This window comes from Schistocerca serialis, chromosome 7, assembly GCF_023864345.2.
Source record: "Schistocerca serialis cubense isolate TAMUIC-IGC-003099 chromosome 7, iqSchSeri2.2, whole genome shotgun sequence".
Classification (NCBI taxonomy): domain Eukaryota; kingdom Metazoa; phylum Arthropoda; class Insecta; order Orthoptera; family Acrididae; genus Schistocerca; species Schistocerca serialis.
In genome coordinates this window covers 336,093,272-336,118,262 of record NC_064644.1, presented here as the reverse complement: position 1 = coordinate 336,118,262, position 24,991 = coordinate 336,093,272, and the positions used below count along the sequence as shown (strand labels likewise).

Here is a 24,991-nt window from a genome sequence, read left to right as displayed (position 1 = left end):
AATGAATAGATGGCGGAATACATGAATAAAGTATTAGCAGCCATACAATTATCTATGAAGATTTAGTTTTAAGTTAGTATTAAGTTTTTTCTTCCAGGAAATCATGCACCGACACATTCCAAAGCGAAGAAAGATAAATTCTTGTAGAGTGTTAGGTACCATATAAACTTACCATATAAACATAAGAAAAAAACCATACCTCAAGAAAATATAGTTGTAAATTTATTATACAGTGTGTCCCAAAAAGAATGACCTGATTTTAAGTAGAGTTATTTATTAGAAAGAAGGGCTTAACACCAATAAATTGCATACTAAATTTCTCAGAAAAGACAGAAGTTTATAAAAATCCACTGTAAATGTTCATTATGTCCTTCATTGGCTGCACAGACAACATCTAGCCTCTTTGCAGTGCCAGGCGGGTGCAGATGGGAAGGAGAGCACATAGCGCCCTCTAGGCATAAATACTGGACAAGATCCTCCAATATGGCAGTCTCAGGTAGCACCTGAAGAAGGCAATGGGTTACGTGACTGAAATATTGTGCCAGAGCGACACAAACATCCTGCGGTAGACCCGATTATTCCACATGTCAAAATCTCACCGGGAAAGCCTCAAGAGTTACATAAGAATAATTAACATCATATCTGGAGGAGTGTTCCTGCATCAACATTGTCACACTCAGGAATAAACACAATGGAATTAATGTGCAGGTAATGACTCAGACTTGATAGGTACCTTTCAACTTGGTTTACTTATACTAAAAATATTGTGGTGTGTGTGTTTAAGAACTTATAGACAGTATATAGAGGGCCTATACAAGGGCAATGTACTTGAGGACAATATTTTGGAAATGGAAGAGGATGTAGATGAAGGTGAAATGGGAGATACGATACTGTGTGAAGAGTTTGACAGAGCACTGAAATACCTGAGTTGAAACAAGGCCCCGGGAGTAGACAACATTCCATTAGAACTACTGACAGCCTTGGGAGAGCCAGTCCTGACAAAACTCTACCATCTGGTGAGCAAGATGTATGAGACAGGTGAAATACCCTCAGACTTCAAGAAGAATATAATAATTCCGATCCCAAAGAAAGCAGGTGCTGACAGATGTGAAAATTACTGAACAACCAGTTTAATAAGTCACGGATGCAAAATACTAACGCATATTCTCTACAGATGAATGGAAAAACTAGTAGAAGCTGACCTTGGGGAAGATCAGTTTGGATTCTGTAGAAATGTTGCAACACATGAGGCAATACTGACCCTACAACCTATCTTAGAAGCTAGATTAAGGAAAGGCAAACCTACGTTTCTAGCATTTGTAGACTTAGAGAAAGCTTTTGTCAATGTTGACTGGAATACTCTCTTTCAAATTCTGAAGGTGGCAGGGGTAAAATACAGGGAGCGAAAGGCTATTTACAATTTGTACAGAAACCAGATGGCAGTTATAAGAGTCGAGGGGCACGAAAGGGAAGCAGTGGTTGGGAAGGGAGTGAGACAGAGTTGTAGCCTCTCCCCGATGTTATTCAATCTCTAGATTGAGCAAGCAGTAAAGGAAACAAAAGAAAAATTCAGAGTAGGTATTAAAATCCATGGAGAAGAAATAAAAACTTTGAGGTTCGCCGATGACATTGTAATTCTGTCAGATACAGCAAAGGACTTGGAAGAGCAGTTGAACAGAATGGACAGTGTCATGAAAGGAGGGTATAAGATGAACATCAACAAAAGCAAAACAAGGATAATGGAATGTAGTCAAATTAAGTCAGGTGATGCTGGGAGAATTAGTTTAGTAAATGAGACACTTAAAGTAGTAAAGGAGTTTTGCTGTTTGGGGAGCAAAATAACTGATGATGGTCGAAGTAGAGAGGATATCAAATGTAGACTGGCAATGGCAAGGAAAGCATTTCTGAAGAAGAGAAATTTGTTAACGTCGAGTATTGATTTAAGTGTCAGGAAGTCATTTCTGAAAGTATTTGTATGAAGCGTAGCCAAGTATGGAAGTTAAACATGGACAATAACTAGTTTGGACAAGAAGAGAATAGAAGCTTTCGAAATGTGGTGCTACAGAAGAATGTTGAAGATTAGGTGGGTAGATCACGTAACTAATGAGGAGGTATTGAATAGGATTGGGGAGAAGAGAAGTTTGTGGCACAACTTGACTAGAAGAAGGGATCGGTTGGTAGGACGTGTTCTGAGGCATCAAGGGATCACCAGTTTAGTACTGGAGGGCAGCGTGGAGGATAAAAATCGTAGAGGGAGACCAAGAGATGCATACACTAAACAGAATCAGAAGGATGTAGGTTGCAGTAGGTACTGGGAGATGAAGAAGCTTGCACAGGATAGAGTAGCATGGAGAGCTGCATCAAACCAGTCTCAGGACTGAAGACCACAACAACAACAACAACAGGCAGATCAACAGTTTCAATGGTTGGGGTGATTATTTGGTACCACACACTACTGGAAGCAACAGTATGTAATGAAAATTATGTTTATTAACCTCGAATGTAATGATAGTAAAGATCTGTTGATATTGGTATCAGTTAAAGTTCACTCAAGATTGTGCACAAATACATAAATGACCTTCAAAATTTTCTCAACTATTCTTTCCAATCAATTTTTCCAATTATTCATGCAATTATTAATGTCATTTCCATGTCCATATTCCTATTCAGCATCCTGGTATGGAACAATTAAACCACAGCCAGCGCTTTGATTACCTATCATCATGCCCGGAAATTCTATTTTAGATCCTTCCCATTCCTACTAAAGTGGGGTTCCATTACCCAGCTGACCTCCCAACATCCTATTCCATACCTATGCCACTCCCAATTCCAACCCCTTGCCACTAGGATCAGCTGAACATACCAGTGTTGATACCTGAGCTATCTGGATCCTCCCCTCCACCATCAGCTTTTCTGAACTGTGCAGATGCGAGTTATCCTTACACACATTCTCTGCTCCTATAATTATTCTGGCATCAGCCTACAGTAACATACTGTCTCCACACCCTCCACCCAACAGTTTCCAGCCCCTCTGTCATACCCCTTACTCTTGATCTTACCTTACCCTTTCCCCGCCCCCTCCAGATTGCTACTACCATGCCACGTGGTAGTTGTATTCTAGCCCAAGCTGGCAGAGTGGCAGTCTTGCGTGCATTTGGTGTCATTGCTTGTGTGAATGAATGGTGTATGTTTCCTTTTCCATTTTTCCAATGAAGGCTGTGGCCAAAAGCTTATGTGTAAGTGTCTTTTAATTGTGGCTGCCTGCAACTTAGTGTGTGTGTTATGTTTGTGGAGAGTCACAATCTACCTTTCCCTACATTGTCTTTATAGGTACACGTTTTTGTGGAAATGTAGCTTGAAGGTCATGGCTTCATATATGAATGAATGTGATAAATTTCTCAGTTAGGTTATCAATTTTATAAACCTGTTGCCATTTTTCTTTGTTCAGTAATTGTTGAATTAATTTATGTTATTGTCAAGCTATGTCTGCTAGAGTAGTAAAATTTATATTTTCTTTTATCTTAAGTGCTAACCTACTCTGCACATTATTATATCTGCAGTAGTAATAAGACAAAATGAACTCATTTATTTTTGTACATGAAATTAATTCAGGATTGAACCACAGTTCAGAAATGCATGTTACTGAGATGTCCTTTAGCTTATCTGTTAGAAGTACATTAATTTTATCAATCTTATTACACAGGAATTGTATGTGATGGTGATAAATTCTTAGATCAGATTCATTCATGGCTTGATAGTTGTGTATTATATTTACGGCATTACATACCTTCAATTTAAATTTATACTGCTGGTAGCAGTTATCTGTTAAATGGATGATCCATTTAGCACATACAGAAGAACATCTAATCAGGAACTAAGATGGGACCTGTCGGCAGAAACAATAGCGGACCCACTAAAGACAACAACAGCAGCAGATACTGCCTCAGAAGGACCACCACGCACATTTCCACCTGTCCTCCCAAAGACCCACCAATCCACCCACAAAGATGCCTCTCCAGAAGAACATCTAAATAACAGCCAAGCTCGGACCTGGAAACCACAAGTAGCAACAACAGCAGCGGCAGATTCGAGTTCAAAGGCACCAGAAGCTCCACCTGTTAGTATCAATTTAAGATCATGGCAGAATATACTTATGGAGGAGGATTTTCTTACACTCCTATAAGAAAAGAGAAAAAAGCATCTTCAAAAGAGGTTGAGATTCACTGTAATGCTTTCAATGAATTAATTGACAAGGTAGTGTGCAATAAATCTCATCAATGTATGAGTGCAAATTAACAAAAAATCCCTTGAACTAATAGATTATTTTCATAATATACAACAGTTCAAAAGTAAACTAAATGAATTAGAAATTTTAATTACAAGTGGAAGTGACCTGTCAGAAGCAATGATTTTGTGTGTTAACGGGCACTTTATGAGATCTTTCAAAATATAAAGTGTTGTGTTACCACAGTTCAGACTTGTGAGTGACTTTTCAAGAAAAATTTTAGAGGTGGTGGGAGCTGAATATTTGTAAAAGACAACATTACAGCTACACCACAAGTCATATGCTAATCATGTAGCTTTGAAAAAGAGATAGAACTGTCTGCTCTTGGGCTTACAGACTTGAATGTTTATATAATAAGGCCTACAGATCACCATATGGCACCATGTGCTTCATCTACAAAAAACAGCATTAGTAATAGAAAAATTAAGTAAAAGAAACTATTATACTATTTTCATATGGGTGATTTTAACATAAATTTTCTTTCAGAAGAGCTAGCCATTTAAGCTTAAAAAATTTTATGAGTGGCTACAACCTTGACTTGATTGTCAAATCTCAGAGCAGACGAAAAAAACAAGCAATGAACAAGTAGACACTAACAACAGTTGCACAGTATCCTCTGTAAATTTAGGATTCTAAGACCATAATGAACTAATTATGCAAATTAATTTGAGATTGAATGAGCCTCAAATAAAAAAAACTTATTGTACAGAGAAGAAAGTGCAATAAAAATAATATGCATACTTACCTCTCTGATATTCAGAAAGAAAACTGGCAAAATGTATATGAGGCTCAAACCATAGACACCAAATATGAAGTATTCCTAGACATTTTCTGCCATTATTTTAACTCCTACATTCCCTTACAAGTGAAAAGTATTAACAACAACAGAACGCCCTCCAAATGAATCACCCCAGGAATCATCAGACCATATCAAAGGAAAAGAGAACTTTTCTCTATTAGCACAACTGAACTAGGCATTAGTGAAGAATTTAAGAAATACTTTACTTCATGTAAAATGATATTTAGGAATGTAATTAGTGGAGCCAAAAAATGACAAACTCCTAAAAAAGGCATCAAATAACAGCAAATTCATGCCACAAATCATTTATATGAACTCTAGTGGAGGAAAGCAACAACCAAGTGATATTAATCTAAAAGTAAATGGAAAATCATTCCTCCACAAAAAGGAAACAGCAGTTGAATTCAACCACTAATTCACAAAAACAGTTGAAAGTCTGGCTAATTGCCTCAAAAATAATCATCTCATACAATTAGAACCAAATTTATGCTGTGACACACTGTTCTTATTGCCAACATCAGAAACAATGATAGAAAAAATGATTCATAACAAAATAAAGATTAAATCATCTCCTGGACAAGACCAATTCAAGTTCCTTCTCCTTCACAACTGCAGTAACTTTATAAGTAAACTACTGGCTCACACGATAAACTCCTCATTCCTGAATGGTTAATTTCCAAGTAGGCTCAAAATTTCAAATATCATACCTGTTCATAAAAAGGGAAGTAAACAAGATCCTAGCATGTACCATCCTGTTGTGATGCTCTCAGTATTTGGTGAAGTATCTGAATACATAATGACCATTGGACTTAATTCATTTCCAAACAAACCAAATATCTTGTCACCTGCTCTGATTCCCTTCCAAGGAAAGAAAACTACATTACATGAATTAAAAGATCTTATTCTGGAGCTTGGCAACAAAAAACTTAGAGCTATAGGTATTTTTCTAGAACTATGCCTTCAACATGGCTAAACATAGCATAATGCTGCAAGAATGTATTCCTATGGAATAAGAAGATCTGCCCATGATTGGTTTAAAAGCTATCTGAAAGATCAACAACGATATGTTGAATTAAATGAAATCAAGTGCTCAGGAATTACCAGTGCTGCACATTCTTCCACACAAACCATAAAACAAGGCATTCCTCAAGGCTCAGTATTAGGCCCCTTGTTGTTTTTACTTTGCATAAATGATCTTCCACATAGCTTATCAGAGAATAAAATGCATCTGCTTGCTGATGACACCACTGTTCTCATATCTGCTACAGAAGAAACTGTACTCGGCTATAGATAGAACCACTGATCAATTAAATTCATGGGTCAAAGATAACAGGCTGCTTCATAATGTAAAACAGACAAAAATCAAACAAAGAAAAATCTGGATGGAATGTAACAGTATTATGAAAATGGAAGTTGCTACTCACCATATAGGTGAGATGCTAAGTTGCAGATACGCACAACAAAAAGATTGTCGTGTTGTTGAGTGTGGTCAGCAGCAGCATGGTCCACTTGGTTCTCTGCCACAGTTTGTCGGTGGCCATTCATGTAAACAGACAGCTTGTTGGCTTCCATGCCCACATAGAACACAGCGCAGTGGTTGCAGCCCAGCTTGTAGATTACATGGCTGATTTCACAGGTAGCCCTGCCTTTGATGGGACAGGTGATGTTTGTGACCAGACTGGAGTAGTTGGTGTTGGGAGGATGTATGAGACCGGTCTTGCATCTAGGTCTATTACAGAAATATGAGCCATGAGGTAAGGGGTTGTGAACAAGAGTTGTATAGGAATGGATGAGTATATTGTGTAGGTTCAGCGTGCAGTGGGAACCCCACTGTGGAAGGTGTGGGAAGGATAGTTGGCAGGAAATTTCTCATTTCAGGGTGTGGCGAGAGGTAGTAGAAACCCTGATAGAGAATTAAATCAGTTGCTCCAGTCCTGGGTGGTACTGTGTTACCAGGGAATGCTCCTCTGAGGCAGGATGGTGAGACTTTGAGAGATTGTGGGAGACTAAAACAATTAGGCAGAATAGATTTTTTGTACAGCTTGAGAGGATAATTACAGTCTGTAGAAGCCTCATTGAGAGCCTCAGTATATTTTGAGATGGACCTCTCATCATTGCAGATGCATCAACCACAGGTGGCTAGGCTGTATGGAAGGGGACTTCTTGGTATGGAACAGGTGGCAGCTGTCGAAGTGGAGGTATTGGATGTGGTTAGTAGATTTGTTATGGACAGAGGTACTGATATAGCCATCTTTGAGGTGGAGGTCAATATCTAGGAAAGTGGTTTGTTGAGTAGAGTAGGACCAGGTGAGGCATATGGAGGAGAAGCTGTTGAGTTTCTGGAGAAATGTGGACACTGTGTCGTCATACTCAATCTAGATCACAACGGTGTCGTCAATGAATCTGAACCAGATGAGGGATTTAGGATTCTGGGTGTTTAGCAAGGTTTCCTCTAGATGGCCCATGAATGGGTTGGCATAGGATGGTGCCATGTGGGTGCCCACAGCTGTACCTTGGATTTATTTGTAGATAATGTGTTCGAAGGAGAAGTAATTAAGGGTGAGGATATATTGGTCATGGTGATTAGGAAGGAGATTGTTGGTTTGGAATCTGTCAGGGTTTGAGATAGGTACTTGGTCCATAAACATCAGAACATTCTGTATCAAATAGTTCTTTCACTCTTCTGCTTCATGGTTTAGGAAAAGTTTGCCAAGACCATTTTCCTTTTATGCAAGAACTGATTGATACTAATTGATGTTCATCCAATTCAGCCCATCAACCAATTTTTCCTTTAATAAATGCATTCATTAATGGATTATTAGTCATCTGCTTATTCTTGTCAGCAACTGTAACTTCAGGCTGAACGTTGCTACCTGTGATTGCCTCAAGATTGCTGTTATCTGTTACTGAAATGTTTGTAGTCATGATCAGATCAAAACTATTGAAGGAATCTTTGTCATTCATAATATGTCATTACAACCAGGATCTAAGTTCCAGCTATCAATATGACAGGAAGATGCATTAAGAGCCACTGATGCATTTTCATTTTTAGTTTTCAAGGCATTCACAGAAGTTCATGATTTATTTGCTTTTTTCCTAGATCTGGACTCACTGGTCTTCTGACCTATTTTCTGACATTAATAACATGTAAATGACTCAGAATTTTAAACATTACAATTGATATTTGACTTCTGACTTTCTAGCAGGCAATGCTGAATCTGTAGTTTCAATTTCCAAAGCAAACTGATGTTTTGCCAATTACTGAGTTACTGCTGACTTACTAAATCACTAGCAGTACTGATAACTGAATGCTCAATTATCATAATTAAGGGTTGAAAATCTGCTGGAAGCCCACTTAGTATGATTGCAGCTACCAAACCATCATGCATTATCTTACCAATGCTTTGAATTTGTTGAAAAACCAACATAATTTTTGACAAATACACTTCTATATTTTTCCCAGAAACCAATCCTATATTCATCAAAGATTGTAGTAGCCAAAGACAAGTGGATAAACTCTCATCTCTGAATACTGAAGAAATCTGCCATCTTGTAAACAAGAGTGACAAGAAGCACAAAAAGATTGCAGATCAGAGTACCTTCGAGAAATGGATCACTAGGGAAGACTCATCTCACCCAACTAGAAGAAACATCAGGCAGCCTCCTCATCTGAATGATTTTTTACTGCCAAAAGCTGTAGCTACAAATTACACAAACAAGAAACATTTAAACTGAAGGTAGGTGGTAATGTAGATTTTCCCACAAATTCTGTAATAAAGATCTTTCAGCAAAATGTTCAGTCGCTAAGCAATAAAGTAGAACTAAATAATTTATTAATGCATGAACTAGAGGATATTTCCGTAACGTGTCTTTCAGAACACTGGCTTGATGAGAACTTAATTAAATCTGTCTGCCTACACAATTTCACTCTGGCTGAGTACTATTGTAGACCTAGTGGTCACTATGGAGGTGTAACCATATATGTAAAAGATAATATAGAGGTTACTAAAATAGATAATGTCACCTCCCTAAGTTGTGAAAAAGACTTTGAGATGACAATAATAAAAATTCCAAAATTAGGTTTGATAATAGCTACAGTGTACTGCTCTCCAACGGGAAAGTTTGAGGTATTTTTACAAAAAATGGAAATTTTCTTCAATAAGCTGCATAAAACAAGGTGTGATGTTGTAGTATGTGGTGGCTTTAACATATATTTTAATAGCTTTAGAATGTAAACAGACACTCCAACCAATTCTGCCCCTATGTCTGCAGGGAAATCAGCTTCTTTATTTGAGTGTTCTGTTGTGCTGTGTAGGGTGCTGTTAGCCTCTGAGTATCACCTTCTAAAACCTACTGGCATAGGTTAAAATTTGTTTATAAATTGTTTGATACCAGTTTTCATATATACTTTATGATAAGTAATTAATTTGGAATTACACAATACATTTCAATAGATAAAGTAGGAGCTTGGCTTGAAATTGCAAGCAATTAATATGAAACATGGAAATTAGTTCTGTACATTATTTACATATATTATATTACATAAAATGTGTGTCATTGCATTATTATTATTATTTCTGTTTGCAATAGAGAATATTAAATCAGATACGATAATAATGTAACAGTTTGTTTAAACATTGAAATTTTCTATTATTTAGCATATGAAGTCATAATGAGTGACGTAAAATTTTGGAATTAAAAAATTTTTATTTGAGTTAATTAGGTCTGAAATTTATTGGTTAATAATTAAACATTTCTTTCATGGCAGTAAAAACATAATTACTTTTGTTGAACCCAATTTTTTCAAATGAAAATTCAAATTGTCATCATAGGATATTAAGCAAAATAAAAAAGGAAACTATATAACTCAGTGACATGATCTTGGACTGATAAATCTAAAATTTAAGAGAACCCTGCTGGTAACAGAGGAGAGGAACTGTTTATTCAATGTCATAAACAGTATTGAAATCATTCAACATTAATGAAGGCTTCATGGCTTACTGACTTTGTAATGCTCACTGAAGAGATAATTGATGTAATGAAAGGAACTTCAGAGTCATATGAAGAAGCTGTTGACAGCACAAAGCTTTCACCAGGAGCAATGTATGGAAAATGAAATGAAGTGACTACAAGAGAATTAGACTTGGGAATTAACTGTTGTACCAAATGTAGTAAAAGATGTGCCATTTAAGTTGGTCTGTCATGTAAAGTCTAATCCATATGAAAGTGAAGGGAAATATAAAACAGGACTTGTCAGGAAGGGTTTACTCAATGCTACAGTGTAGACAACAGTGAAACTTTCAGTCTAGTAGCTAAGCTAAGAAGAATTTGTTCAATTTTAAGTGTTGCTGTAGAAGTTGCATTGATACAGTTCTGGGTATCTACTGCTTTCTTGTTATGAGAATTAGAAGAAGTGGTGTACAGGATGTTTCAGGAGTGATAGTAAATATTTTAGGATGTGGTTGTATAGACAAATTGCAATAAAAGATGCCATATAACATGTGTCCAATTGTTATTGAGTAAAGAGATACAGCTGTTAGTATGTAAAATCACTTAAAGCAAAGGCAAATGAGGATTTTCACAGTTGATTTTCAAAAATTCCACCAGCAAATTCAATCCACTTTCGACTTCTCTTGATAACACCATTTGTAGCTCTTCTGAGGTCATCTTTGTATTCTTTTGTGATGGCTGCACTACTTATAATCTGAATGATCAAATAGGCTCTTTTGGCTAATTTTTCTTTGTAGACTTTGTCTTTCAACCATCCTCACAGGTCAAAATCCAAGGGTGTCATGTCGAGAGACCTTGGTGGCCAAGGAAAGTGCCCATGTATACTGACCAATCTTTCAGGAAATATTAGGTTTAAATGGCATGTCACCTGATGACTACAATGTGCAGGAACCCCATAATGCTGAATGAACAAACACATTCTTGCAGCCAAAGGACTCTCTTCCAATAATACTGGAAGCACATTTTCAAGAAAGTGTAGGTAACAGAGTCCTGTAAGATGATATGATATTGCAACAGGCCCAATCAACTGATTGTCTATCAAAATGCACCATAAATTTACAGAGAAGTGTGCTTCAAAATGTGTCTCCTCAATGGCATGTTGGTTTTCTTCAGACCACTGATGTGAATTATGAGTGTTATTGATGTCATCATGAGTGAAGGAGGCTTCTTCAATGAAGAGTAAAAGTGGGATCACATGGTGATTTTCAATTATCCAATGACAAAATTCCAATTGTCTATCTTTATCTTCTACTTGAAGGTGTTGAATGAGCTCTAAATGATACAGGTGGAACCCATGCATATGTAATGTCCACCATACTCTTGTTTGTGGAACAAATACTTACAAAAATTCTATGTGTGCATGTTGAAGAACTACATTCTGCTGACTGAATAATGTCTTCTAATTCACCCACAGTCTGTTCATTCACATGTTCAGATGCAATAGAGGCCTGCTGGGCACTGTACCAGTGTCACACAGTGTATTGAACACATGTGTAAACACCCTTGAATCTGGTAGTCTGTGATTAGGAAATTTTATATCATATTCTCTACAAGCAGCAGCAGCATTTCCATTATAAAACCCATACACAAATACCACATTGGCATACTCAGCATTTGTAAATAAGCACGGCAGGTTTACATGTGACAATACAGTAGACTTGGCCAACAAATCACAATTAAAATTTCAATGTAAACTAAAGCACAACTTCACAATGTGAACATCAACACTCTACTGCTGACATTCCATAAATATGCCCATAGCAACTGGTGTACCAACAAATGACATGAAAATGCACTGATCCCAGCTGCATCTCTGTATTCAATAAAAATTGGATGCATGTTATACAGCATTTTCCATTGCAATTCGTTTATACTACCACCTCCTGAAATATTTACCTTTCCTCTTGAAACTACCTGTACACAGGGTGCTCAGAAACAGTCTGGGTTTGTAAGAGTATTGCAGGGTACATTGTGCTGAGAAATAATTGTTAATTAGCACTGAAGTTAGCTAATCAGGCCATTGTGTGTACAAATTTGTGTGTTTATTGCATTCTTTAAATTCATGTCACCCCATTATTTGCTGCTACATTAATTTCACAAAGTATTTTTTCTTTACATTTATGTGTTTGCAAAAATTTTATTTTTTAGTCAATGTTATTAATTAGATGAAATAAAATTATGTTAAAAATTTCACATAAGACTTACCATTCTCTCCAGGCTCTGGAATTGGCCTATTTTCCTGAAAAAAATTCAAATCAGTAATATTGGCCAGTGTTTGTTTGACAGATCAGATAGTGTGTACTACCAATGTAATGGAAATGAAAACAATTAAAAAATCATTTAATTATTGGTTTCACTATACTGATCCCAATAGTTAGTAATGAAATTCATTGAACATATTGTACATTTAACTGTGGCTGAATTAAATCTGAACACAAAAATTTTGAAAAGGAATCACAAAAATGCAAGATTAATTTGTAAATACGTTAGGAACAACCCTATCAATTGGACTCAACCAAACACCAATGCTGAACCCTTCCTGGCCCAGTTCACTCCTCCATCAAACTGTAGCCCACCTCCATTGCCCTAAATCATCTCCTGTTAACTTTCCAGAATTTCTTAACCTCAAATCTCACCTCACCATCATTCCCCAATTCCCTCAACATTTGCACAAAGAACCACAATCCACTGTCCGAAAACTGATCCTGACCTTATAATCCTATCTGGTTATGAACGCTTCACCACTGTTGTTTTGAACCACAAGGATTACCTGTCACAAGAACTCCACCAGCCATCAGATTTGTTTACCTAAAACCCTGCCACAGTGAGCAAATTCCAGAAATCCAGCAGGGTCACCAGTCTATCTTTAAATTCTTAGGCCCATGCCCAAACCTCTCCCCAGAATCTATCTATCTCCTCACCCCTACTTCCTGCAGCACTCCTGCCTTCTACACTCCTGGAAATGGAAAAAAGAACACATTGACACCGGTGTGTCAGACCTACCATACTTGCTCCGGACACTGCGAGAGGGCTGTACAAGCAATGATCACATGCACGGCACAGCGGACACACCAGGAACCGCGGTGTTGGCCGTCGAATGGCGCTAGCTGCGCAGCATTTGTGCACCGCTGCTGTCAGTGTCAGCCAGTTTGCTGTGGCATACGGAGCTCCATCGCAGTCTTTAACACTGGTAGCATGCCGCGACAGCGTGGACGTGAACCGTATGTGCAGTTGACGGACTTTGAGCAAGGGCGTATAGTGGGCATGCAGGAGGCCGGGTGGACGTACCGCCGAATTGCTCAACACGTGGGGCGTGAGGTCTCCACAGTACATCGATGTTGTCGCCAGTGGTCGGCGGAAGGTGCACGTGCCCGGCGACCTGGGACCGGACCGCAGTGACGCACGAATGCATGCCAAGACCGTAGGATCCTACGCAGTGCCGTAGGGGACCGCGCCGCCACTTCCCAGCAAATTAGGGACACTGTTGCTCCTGGGGTATTGGCGAGGAGCATTCGCAACCGTCTCCATGAAGCTGGGCTACGGTTTCGCACACTGTTAGGCCGTCTTCCGCTCTTGCCCCAACATCGTGCAGCCCGCCTCCAGTGGTGTTGCGACAAGGCGTGAATGGAGGGACGAATGGAGACGTGTCGTCTTCAGCGATGAGAGTCGCTTCTGCCTTGGTGCCAATGATGGTTGTATGCGTGTTTGGCGCCGTGCAGGTGAGCGCCACAATCAGGACTGCATACGACCGAGGCACACAGGGCCAACACCCGGCATCATGGTGTGGGGAGCGATCTCCTACACTGGCCGTACACCACTGGTGATCGTCGAGGGGACACTGAATAGTGCACGGTACATCCAAACCGTCATCGAACCCATCGTTCTACCATTCCTAGACCGGCAAGGGAACTTGCTGTTCCAACAGGACAATGCACGTCCGCATGTATCCCATGCCACCCAACGTGCTCTAGAAGGTGTAAGTCAACTACCCTGGCCTGCAAGATCTCCGGATCTGTCCCCCATTGAGCATGTTTGGGATTGGATGAAGCGTCGTCTCACGCGGTCTGCACGTCCAGCACGAACGCTGGTCCAACTGAGGCGCCAGGTGGAAATGGCATGGCAAGCCGTTCCACAGGACTACATCCAGCATCTCTACGATTGTCTCCATGGGAGAATAGCAGCCTGCATTGCTGCGAAAGGTGGATATACACTGTACTAGTGCCGACATTGTGCATGCTCTGTTGCCTGTGTCTATGTGCCTGTGGGTCTGTCAGTGTGATCATGTGATGTATCTGACCCCAGGAATGTGTCAATAAAGTTTCCCCTTCCTGGGACAATGAATTCACGGTGTTCTTATTTCAATTTCCAGGAGTGTATATGATTCCTCAATTCCACTAATCCAACTATGTAGGACACCTCATTGTGGCTGGTTACTGTGGCCAAGATGAGAGAATCTCTGCTCTCATAGACCAACTCCTTCAGCTTATTACTCACAACCTACCCTTCTATGTAAAAGATACCAATCATTTCCTCCACTGTTACTGTTTCTTTACCACATGGTGCCCTGCTCCTCACTCCAGATGTGAACTCCTTTCATGCTAACATCCCTAATGTCCATGGTCTTGTCACTATTGAACACTACCTTTCCCAACATACAGTCTCTTTCCTGATCACCATGACAGAATTACTTCACCTTTGAAGGTATTACCAACAATCAAATCAAGGGTACAGGAATGGATAACCATGTGGCAACATTCTTTACCAACCTATTCATAAGCCATGTGGAGGAATCTCTTCTAACCACTCATAATCCCAAATCCCTCACTTGGTTCAGATTCATTGAGATATCTTCATGCTCTGGACTGAGGGTAAGGACACCCTATCCATATTCCTCCAGAACCGTAACACCTTTTCCCCCATTTGCTTCACCTGCTCCTCCTGAATCCAATAAGCCACCTTCCTTAATGTTGACCTGCACTTCAAAGATAGCTACATCAGCACCTCCAGCTATATGAAAGCTACCAACCACCAGTAATATCTCCACTTCAATAGCTGCTACCAAATCCATACCAAGAAGTCCCTTCCATACAGCCTGACCTCCTGTGGTCATTGCATCTGTAGTGATGAGCAGTCCCTCACAAAATATATTGAGGGTTACACTGAGGCCTTCCCAGATCGTAATTATTTTTGTACAGAAACAGATTTCTCATGCTCTACCTTACCTCTCCAGTCACCAACCATCCCCCAAAGTCCAGAGTTTTCACTACTTCTTCTTGTGCCCTGAAAAGAGGACTGTCCTACTCATTATTCTCCCCACACTACCTCCCTACTGACACTGGTATACCACCACCCACCAAATCTATACAGTATCCCCATCCATCCCTACGCAAATGCGTTTGATGCCCCCTTGCCTCGTGGTTTATATCCCTGTGATAGACCAAGATGCAAGGCCTGTACCATAAGTCCTCCCACCATCACCTACTCCATTCTGGTCACAAGCATCACCTATCCTACCAAAGTCAGGACTGCCTGTAAAGCAAGTCATGTGATCTGCAAGCTAAGCTGCATCCACTGTGCTGCATTCTAAGTGGGCATGACAACCAGTAAGTTGTTTGTTGGCATGAAAGGTCACCAAAAAACTGTGGCCAAGAAGTAGCTGAACCACTCAGTTGCTGTGCATGCTGCCCAAATGCAACATTCTTCTTTTCAGTGACTGCTTCACAGCTTGTACATTCTGGATTCTTCCTGTCAAATCCAAGATCCTACAGTCCCATAATCCTCCTGACTTCAGCTTTCATTAATCACTGTTCTTCACCCACATACCCCTTTCTCTGTTCCTATTCCAGCTCTACACAGCCTTCTATTCCACCAATGCACCCAGAGGCATTTTAGTTCTCTCCTTTTCTGTCCTCCTACCCCTGCTGTCCATCTAGCCCCCTCACTGTACCTAGCTGCCAAACCCTTTCTGTACCTTGCCCTTGTATGCTCCCACAAGCACCACTTTAACACTGCCCATCTCTACCCTGCTACCCCTCCACACCCTAGCCTTCTCCTTACCACAAACACCCAGATTGCTTCTCCCACCCCGAGCAGTTGCTTGCAGTCTGGCCTCAGCACCCAGAGACAGTTGACATGTGTATGTGAGATGCATTTGTCTGAATGTGTGTATTTGTGCAATCTATCCTTTTCATAATAATGTTATTATCCCATCCTGGATTTTCCATTGCTGGATTTTGCCTACAGGCTTTTCTGCCACCCTGTAACCAAGTGCTGTTTTTATTTGTTACTATTTTCTAATGCATTACAATACTCAGGGTCTGTTCCTTTCTTTCTCTTCTTGCCTGCATTTCACTGTCACATTCCAAACTGCACTGCATGCTCTGACTTACAACCCACACTGCATCAACTGACTCATTGGCACACAACACATGGCTACAAGACCACGCTGATTGCTGATCCGGCATCTTGTGTCCCACATCACTCCTGCTGATATCATTAATCCTAGACCTTCACACTGATCAGTCTTCCTGCATTACTCTCACAAATTTTTTCATGTTATTTTTCACACTTTCCTGTGCTACATAAACTTATACGTCATCCTACCAACTGGGACTGTATTTTTAAAAATAAAATATCAATACAGACCCATGATATATTCACAAATGTTACTGATGTATTGATGGAAAGAATATCTATGTACCAGCCAAACAAAGTCGGCTGCATATTGTAAATATACTGCCAGTTTTATAGCTGTATATTTATGTATTGATTCAGTATTAAACATTCTGTACATCAACAAGAAGCACACAGCCTGCTTGTCCCCCTCAAAGCAAGAATTCAAAGGAAAATGATGCATGCACACTCTTAGCGATAACCATTTTGCTAACAATGGTAACTGCAGTAAGTGGCACAATAAAATGTGTCCAATGGGTCCATCATTTGGTTTCATCACATATCAGATTTGTCTGGAACACTTACTGTCGACTTTCCTGTGCTTTTCATTTCTGTGAACGCCAGTGACCTAGCAGTTGCAGTGTCAAAACTGCAGTTTTTGTTGGTAGCACCAAGCGCCAATTGTGTCAGCATTTCCTCTCACATATCTCCATCCATCGCAAAGAACAATCTTGTCATTTAGAAATTTGTTCATCAGTTTTTACAACAGTTTTTAAAGAATGTCAAGGTAAAGAAATAGCATACCAGTTGCATTAAAAATTGTTTTCCAGTGCAACTGGTGTGCTATTACATCACATCGGACATCTTGTTAACCCATTCACACCGGCATCCACCAGTGCTATCTGACTTCTTCTTTGTGCCATCTATACTTGCTTCACACAGTGAAAGAGAAAGACTGGATGTAATGAAAGCTCAAAAAGTTACAAGACTCCTTCACACATTGAAAGTAAAATTATGTTATAATACAATTCCAAAAGTACAACTTCAAATATTTATTGAAAACAGTGAAAAAATATAACATAAAATAGAAATATTGGATTGTGCTTTTGATATCGATATATCATTACATCACTCAGAAAATTATTGCTCATGTATATTGATATATTTCAGAAAAATATCAGTATGTCTATATTTTATCAACAGCCCTACTACCAATCGCTTCCCCATACCCACCATTATTTTTCCTTTCTTATTGCAGATTGCACCCACTAACCTTACCTAATCTACTCACATCTGCTGTTCCCGTTCTGCATCCATATCCACGTGCCAACACACAGCCCACATTATAATCTAGTCATTTATTTTTAATTTTATTCTCATTGTGTTTTCACATCATTTTCAGTTCATTTTTGCCTTTTGCTATCATACTATTCCCTCAGGTTTCATCTTGTTTCTTAGTACTTCATCCATCCCACCCTCTTTTGTGATGTTTCTCACATATTTTTGCATATTTTTGTGAATTTGTTCACACATATTTATATGTTATTTACGTATTTTTACACAGTTTTATCCTCTACCATGGATCCTTGCTTCCTCCATCTGCGCCAATATAGAAAATTTTCCTTATCATGCATACTATTCCTGCCTGTTGTTTGGTTCATGGAATCCCCCTAATGGTCTTACCAACAAATTACCCCTCTCTGGTTGCAAAGGTGCCTTCCACTGTGACCACCATCTCCTCTCTATCCATAAAATTCACCTGCAGTATAGTCCAAAATTCCTGGATATCATTTCACACACTGAAACTCTTGCCCTCCAGGAACTAGAGCAGCATGCACAATGCCACCTCAAAACACTTTGCAACCTATTCACTTCATACTCCCACCTTCAACAACCACTATCCACCACTTCTACAATAGCTGTGAAACTCCCCCACATTCCCTCATAGCTGACAAACCCTACCTTCCAGACCTGCTACATTCACTCACACTCAGACACTATCTCCCACTATCATACAGAATTTAGAACCTAAACAGACCTGAAACACAATCATGAATCTTTTCTCCATAGGCCTTAGTCCCACAGAAGTATCACTACTATCCAAAGGGCTTATTTGTTGCCCCATTCCCAAATTCCAACATGCTGGATTTGTTAAAGATCTTCTCTTCTTCTTCCGTTCCCAATACACTTTCTTGCCACCACCCCTACTGGCCAGACTCAACCCAAGACCAATGCTGAACCATTTCTGGCTCAGTTCACTTCTCCATCCAAACGTGATCCACCCTCATTGCCCCCATATCACCCCCATTAACTTTCCAAAATATCTTACCCTTCAACCTTGCCTTACCATCATTCCCTAAATCCCTCAATATGCAAGCTAGTCTTACAGCTGCAGAAAGAACTGCAATCTGCCACCTACAAACTGATCTTTACCTTATAATCCTACCAGCTGCAAAAGGCTTCACCACTGTTGTTTTGCAGAGCAGGGTTTACCTGGCAGAAGGATTCCACCAGCTGTCATCTGACTTGTGCACATACAAACCCTGCCATAGCAACCCCATTCCAAAAAACCAACAAGATCTCCAGTCTCTCCTCAAATCCTTAGGCCCATCCCAGATTTGCTCCCCAGAGTCTATTTACGTTTCCACCCCTACCTCTCTCCATACCCCTACCTTCTATATGCATCCTGAAGTCCACAAACCCAACCACCCAGGACACCCCAATCATCAGCCAACCAACACCAACCACTAGCAATACTTTGACAGTTGCCACCCATTCTATACCAAGCAGTTCCTTCCATACAGCCTTCCCACCAGTGGCCATCACATCTGTAGTGATGAACAGTCCCTCTCAAAATATATCTTCACAGATCATAATTACCCTCCCAATATTGTATAGAAACAGATCTCCCATGCACTGCCTTATCTCTCCAGTCACCCACCATCCCCCAAAGTCCCCTCATAACTGAGTACCAGCCAGGACAGAGGCAACTAAATCACATTCTCCTCCAGAGTTTTGACTACCTCTCTCTGTGCCCTGAAGCAAAGAATGTCCAACCCACTATCTACCGCACCCCTCCTGCAGTGGTATTGCACTGTCCACCAAATATCCTTGTACATCTGTATACAACATCTGTTCCTAACCCCTTGCCTCATGGTTCATGTTCCTGTGATAGACCTAGATGCAAGATCTGTCCCATACATCCTTCCACCACCATCTACTCCAGTCTGGTCACCACTATTATCTATCCAATCAAAGGCAGGACTACCTATGAAACCAGTTATGTGGTCTACAAGCTAAGTTGGAATTACTGTGCTGCATTCTACAGGAGCATGACAACCAACAAGGTGTGTGTTCGCACTGACAAATTGTAGCCAAGAAACAGCTGGACCACCAAGTTGCTAAGCATGCTGCCCAACACAACGTTCTTCTTTTCAATGACTGCTTCACAGCCTGTGTCATCTGGACCCTTCCTAACAACACCATCTCCTCTGCATTCAGCAGATGAGTACTCTCCCTGCAATGTATCCTATGTTCATGTAACCCTTCTAGCCTCAACCTCTGGTAGTCACTGTCCTTCACCCACATAATGCCTTTCCCTTTTCCCATTCCAGCTGTACATAGCCTTCTACTCTACCACGTCTTTTTAGTTCTCTTCTTTTCTCCCCCCCCCCCCCCCCCCCCACCACCCCCCACCACTCTGCCACATTCCTGTATGCTCCCACAAACAGCACTTTACCGTAACCCACCCCACTCTCCTATCCTTTCCCACCCCGCTCCAGCGCCCGTTTACCCCCACCACCCAGACTACTTCTCCCAGCATGCACAGTTGCTTGCAATCTGGCCTCAGCAGCCAGAGACAGTGGTCACGTTTGTGTGAATTTCATTTGCCTGAATGTGTATGTGTATGTAGTCTAATTCAGAAGAAGCACTTTCTGCCAAAAGCTTACTTGTTTAGCAGTATTTTTGTTGTATTATCCTGTGATTCAACATCTTCACTACATATTGTGAGTAAAAACTATCCTTCTCATAATATTGTCATTAGACACACTTTCTTTGGAACTGAAACACCAAGAAACACAGATATTATTAAAGTTAGATGTTTTATGTTGCAACGAGGATGTAGATGTAACTGTTTAGTTCAACTTTCTTATAGATACATCAGTTACAACAACAAATTGGCTATAATGTTGTGATTTCTGTGGTACAACCGTATTCCTCATAAGGGACGTACTTCTCATTCTTCCTTAATATGACAAATGTACAGGGTTATTACAAATGATTGAAGCGATTTCACAGCTCTACAATAACTTTATTATTTGAGATATTTTCACAATGCTTTGCATACACATACAAAAACTCAAAAAGTTTTTTTAGGCATTCACAAATGTTTGATATGTGCCCCTTTAGTGATTCGGCAGACATCAAGCCGATAATCAAGTTCCTCCCACACTCGGTGCAGCATGTCCCCATCAATGAGTTCGAAAGCATCATTGATGCGAGCTCGCAGTTCTGGCACGTTTCTTGGTAGAGGAGGTTTAAACACTGAATCTTTCACATAACCCCACAGAAAGAAATTGCATGGGGTTAAGTCGGGAGAGTGTGGAGGCCATGACATGAATTGCTGATCATGATCTCCACCACGACCAATCCATCGGTTTTCCAATCTCCTGTTTAAGAAATGCCGAACATCATGATGGAAGTGTGGTGGAGCACCATCCTGTTGAAAGATGAAGTCGGTGCTGTCGGTCTCCAGTTGTGGCATGAGCCAATTTTCCAGCATGTCCAGATACCCGTGTCCTGTAACGTTTTTTTCGCAGAAGAAAAAGGGGCCGTAAACTTTAAACCGTGAGATTGCACAAAACACGTTAACTTTTGGTGAATTGCGAATTTGCTGCACGAATGCGTGAGGATTCTCTACCGCCCAGATTCGCGCATTGTGTCTGTTCACTTCACCATTAAGAAAAAATGTTGCTTCATCACAGAAAACAAGTTTCGCACTGAACGCATCCTCTTCCATGAGCTGTTGCAACCGCGCCGAAAATTCAAAGCGTTTGACTTTGTCATTGGGTGTCAGGGCTTGTAGCAATTGTAAATGGTAAGGCTTCTGCTTTAGCCTTTACCGTAAGATTTTCCAAACCGTTGGCTGTGGTACGTTTAGCTTTCTGCTTGCTTTATTTGTCGACTTCTGCGGGCTACGCGTGAAACTTGCCCACACGCGTTCAACCGTTTCTTCGCTCACTGCAGGCTGACCCATTGATTTCCCCTTACAGAGGCATCCAGAAGCTTGAAACTGCACATACCATCGCCGAATGGAGTTAGCAGTTGGTGGATCTTTGTTGAACTTCGTCCTGAAGTGTCGTTGCACTGTTATGACTGACTAATGTGAGTGCATTTCAAGCACGACATACGCTTTCTCGGCTCCTTTCGCCATTTTGTCTCACTGTGCTCTCAAGTGCTCTGGCGGCAGAAACCTGAAGTGCGGCTTCAGCCGAACAAAATTTTATGAGTTTTTCTACGTATCTGTAGTGTGTCGTGACCATATGTCAATGAATGGAGCTACAGTGAATTTATGAAATCGCTTCAATCATTTGTAATAGCCCTGTACATGCATGTACCTCACATATAATGTCATTTTCAGTCCCAGTTAGCTACAACATTTTCCAAGAATCAATGTACGGTAAATGGAAATCTTTTTGTTGTAATATGACAACTTGGAATATTCTTCTCCCTGCCCTTCTATCAAGAACAAGTGTAGTATAGACTCCTCACCTCATTGTTACCCTTGTGCATTCATACTACAGTAGTGGTGATAATCATAGAACTCATCAACAGTACATGTGAAGATCTTTTGTTATGCAGGGCATGCATTGTAGAACAGCATGTCCACTAAAAGAATAGTTTTAACACTGGAAGAAAAAGTGAAATTCATTCATGAAATCAAGAATGGAGTTGAAAAGGTTGACATGTGTCACCAATTTGGTCATGTAAATTCCACAGTCCAAATAATTTGGAAAAACAAGGATAAAATTGTCACTGTGTGTGAACAAAATAGATCTATAATTAAGCGGTTACAAAAAGCTGAATGGAGCAATTGGGATGAGTGCTGCTTAAGTGGTTGAACAAAATAGATCTAAAATTAAGCAGTTACAAAAAGCTGAAAGGAGCAATAGGGATGAGTGCTGCTTAAGTGGTTTAACCACCAGAGAAGCATCACTGTACCCATTAGTGGACCTCTCCTTATGGCCACAGCAGAAGAATTTGCCAAGAAATTAAAATATGAGGAATTTGTGTGCAGCAGTGGCTGGATTGACATATTTAAGCAATATTGCTGCATTACTTATGGAAAAATTAGTGGTGAAGCCCAACAGTGTGAATACTGAATCAATCCAACAATCACTCACCACTGTATGGCCTACAATTCATGACGGATATGCAGACTGTGGCATCTTTAATAGAGGTGAGACTGGCATTTTCTTTAAATTAACACCTGACAAAATACTGAAATTTCTGGGCTAAAAATGTGTTCATGGCAAGTCATATAAAGAAAAAGAAACTGATTCTAGTATGTGCTAATGCAGATGGAACTGAGAAGAAAAAATTGTTCATAATATTCAAATGTTGTAATCAGGTTTACTTAACGTGGTGATCATAATTCAAATTCAGTGCTATTTCCAAAGCACTCAGAAGTCAAGGGTTTCTGGTGTATGCTTCTCTTCTCTATATGTGCTTCCTTAATGTAGTTCAAGTAAAACATGAAAAAACAGCTCTTTGAGAAGAGTGTAGTGTAATGGTGGTGCCATGTGTGTGTTTTCAGTCATTCATTTATCAACAATGATGATGTGTGCATTTTAATTAAACAGCCCACCCACTTCCATGTATCAGTATGTGCTTCACTTATAAACATTACAACAGGTTATGGCCCCAGTGGACAGGTGTGGTGAGCATGTCTAAGAAACCAAGGTACAAGAACTGATGAAGACGACATATCTGATGTTTTACCTTAGCTGGTGATGAGTGAAACAAATCAGAATGATGGAACCATCTATGAAGATTGATTGCCTGTGCAGCAGTAACTATTTTGCATGATCACTTAATGTTTGTTCACTGATAAAACTTTGTGAGGCATGGGATGCCATAGAACCTGGGTTTGGAGCACATTATGATCAGTTAGATATGGAGAAAATGAAGAAAAATGGGAGGGCCTTGTCCATCATTCTAATACTGGTTGAAGACTCTTACCTACAGACGATTAGCCCTCTAAAACTAGTGAAGGGAGTGTGGGAGAAATTGGATAAAATATACTTCAACAGTGGGCTTCTTAACATTGTGTCCAAGATGAGGGACTTAGTAAATATGAAGAAAGAAGACAATGTGACTATGGATGACTATGTAACAAAGATATTGGCTGCCAATAGATTAGTGAAGCAGGGGGTCTTTACCTTTGATGACAAAATAGTTGCAGTCTTCGTGCTTCTAGTACTGCCTCTGGAGAAGTATGAATGCCTCATTAGAAGTTTACAAAGAGACAAAGGCAGAATGACCACAGACCTTGTCATGAACAGACTATAATTAGAAGAGAAGTGCCTAAAACCAGTTTCAAAGTCCACTAAGAGCCGAGAAGAAGCCAAGGCATATATGCAACATGAGGTGGAGGTCATAATCAACACAAGTTTGGCCAAAGCCACTATAAAAATCATAAACAAAACCAAGAAAATGATAAGAACACAGCTAGTAGAAGCAGAATATGTTTCTGCTATGATGAAGCAGATCACATTGTCATGGGGTGCCCACATTTTCATGGAAAACAAGGAATGGCTGCAGCAAGCAATCAGAGTACTCCCAAGAAATCAGAATATGGGACAAATGGGTGCAATCTCAACAGAGCTAAGTATTATCCAAACAGTGAAGACTTAAATGCAAGTGCTAAAGGAGATAAAATAGTGGCTGTTACAGTGACCAAAAGTGGAGGAGGTGCTGATGTAAAAGTGTGGGTCCTGGATGCAGGAGTGTCACATAATATGACCACACACCAGAAGATACTGAAGGACTAAGAGATGGGCAACATTGAAGAAGTGAAACTGGCTAATGGGAAAGTTACTAAAGTAACTGGTAATGGAAGTGTTGTCATTAAAGCAGCAAAGTCATGTGGGGATAAATCGATCCAACTAACAGAAGTGCTTCTGGTGAAAGGACTGGATAGCAACTTGTTGTCTGTTATATAAATAGACAAGAAAGGAATGTGCATTAATTCAAAACTGCGTCTCTATTCATGAGAAGGGATTGTTCAGAGAAAGATCATCAGGCAGTGATATCTATTTAGTGGAATATGAATATCATAAAGTGAATAACAATATAGCAATGCCCCAAAATCACAAAACACATCAACCAGTGGAAAATGAAGCAACAGCCAGAGAGGAAGAAATTTTGTGGCATCAAAGACTTGAACACACAGAAGTATGTGGAGTCACAAAATATAAAGAAAAATCTGAAGTATATATACA

The 24,991-nt window shown here is 40.0% G+C and overlaps 1 protein-coding gene across 1 annotated transcript in view; it reads right to left on the bottom strand.

The window, feature by feature from the left end:
- The window catches only part of LOC126412792 (sorbitol dehydrogenase-like), a 97,019-nt gene that overhangs the window by 49,927 nt on the left and 22,101 nt on the right, over positions 1 to 24,991 (bottom strand). Inside the window, exon 2 of the mRNA XM_050082567.1 lies at positions 12,300 to 12,333. Within this exon, the coding sequence (XP_049938524.1) occupies positions 12,300 to 12,333 (34 nt within the window). The remainder of the gene's footprint in view (positions 1 to 12,299; positions 12,334 to 24,991) is intronic.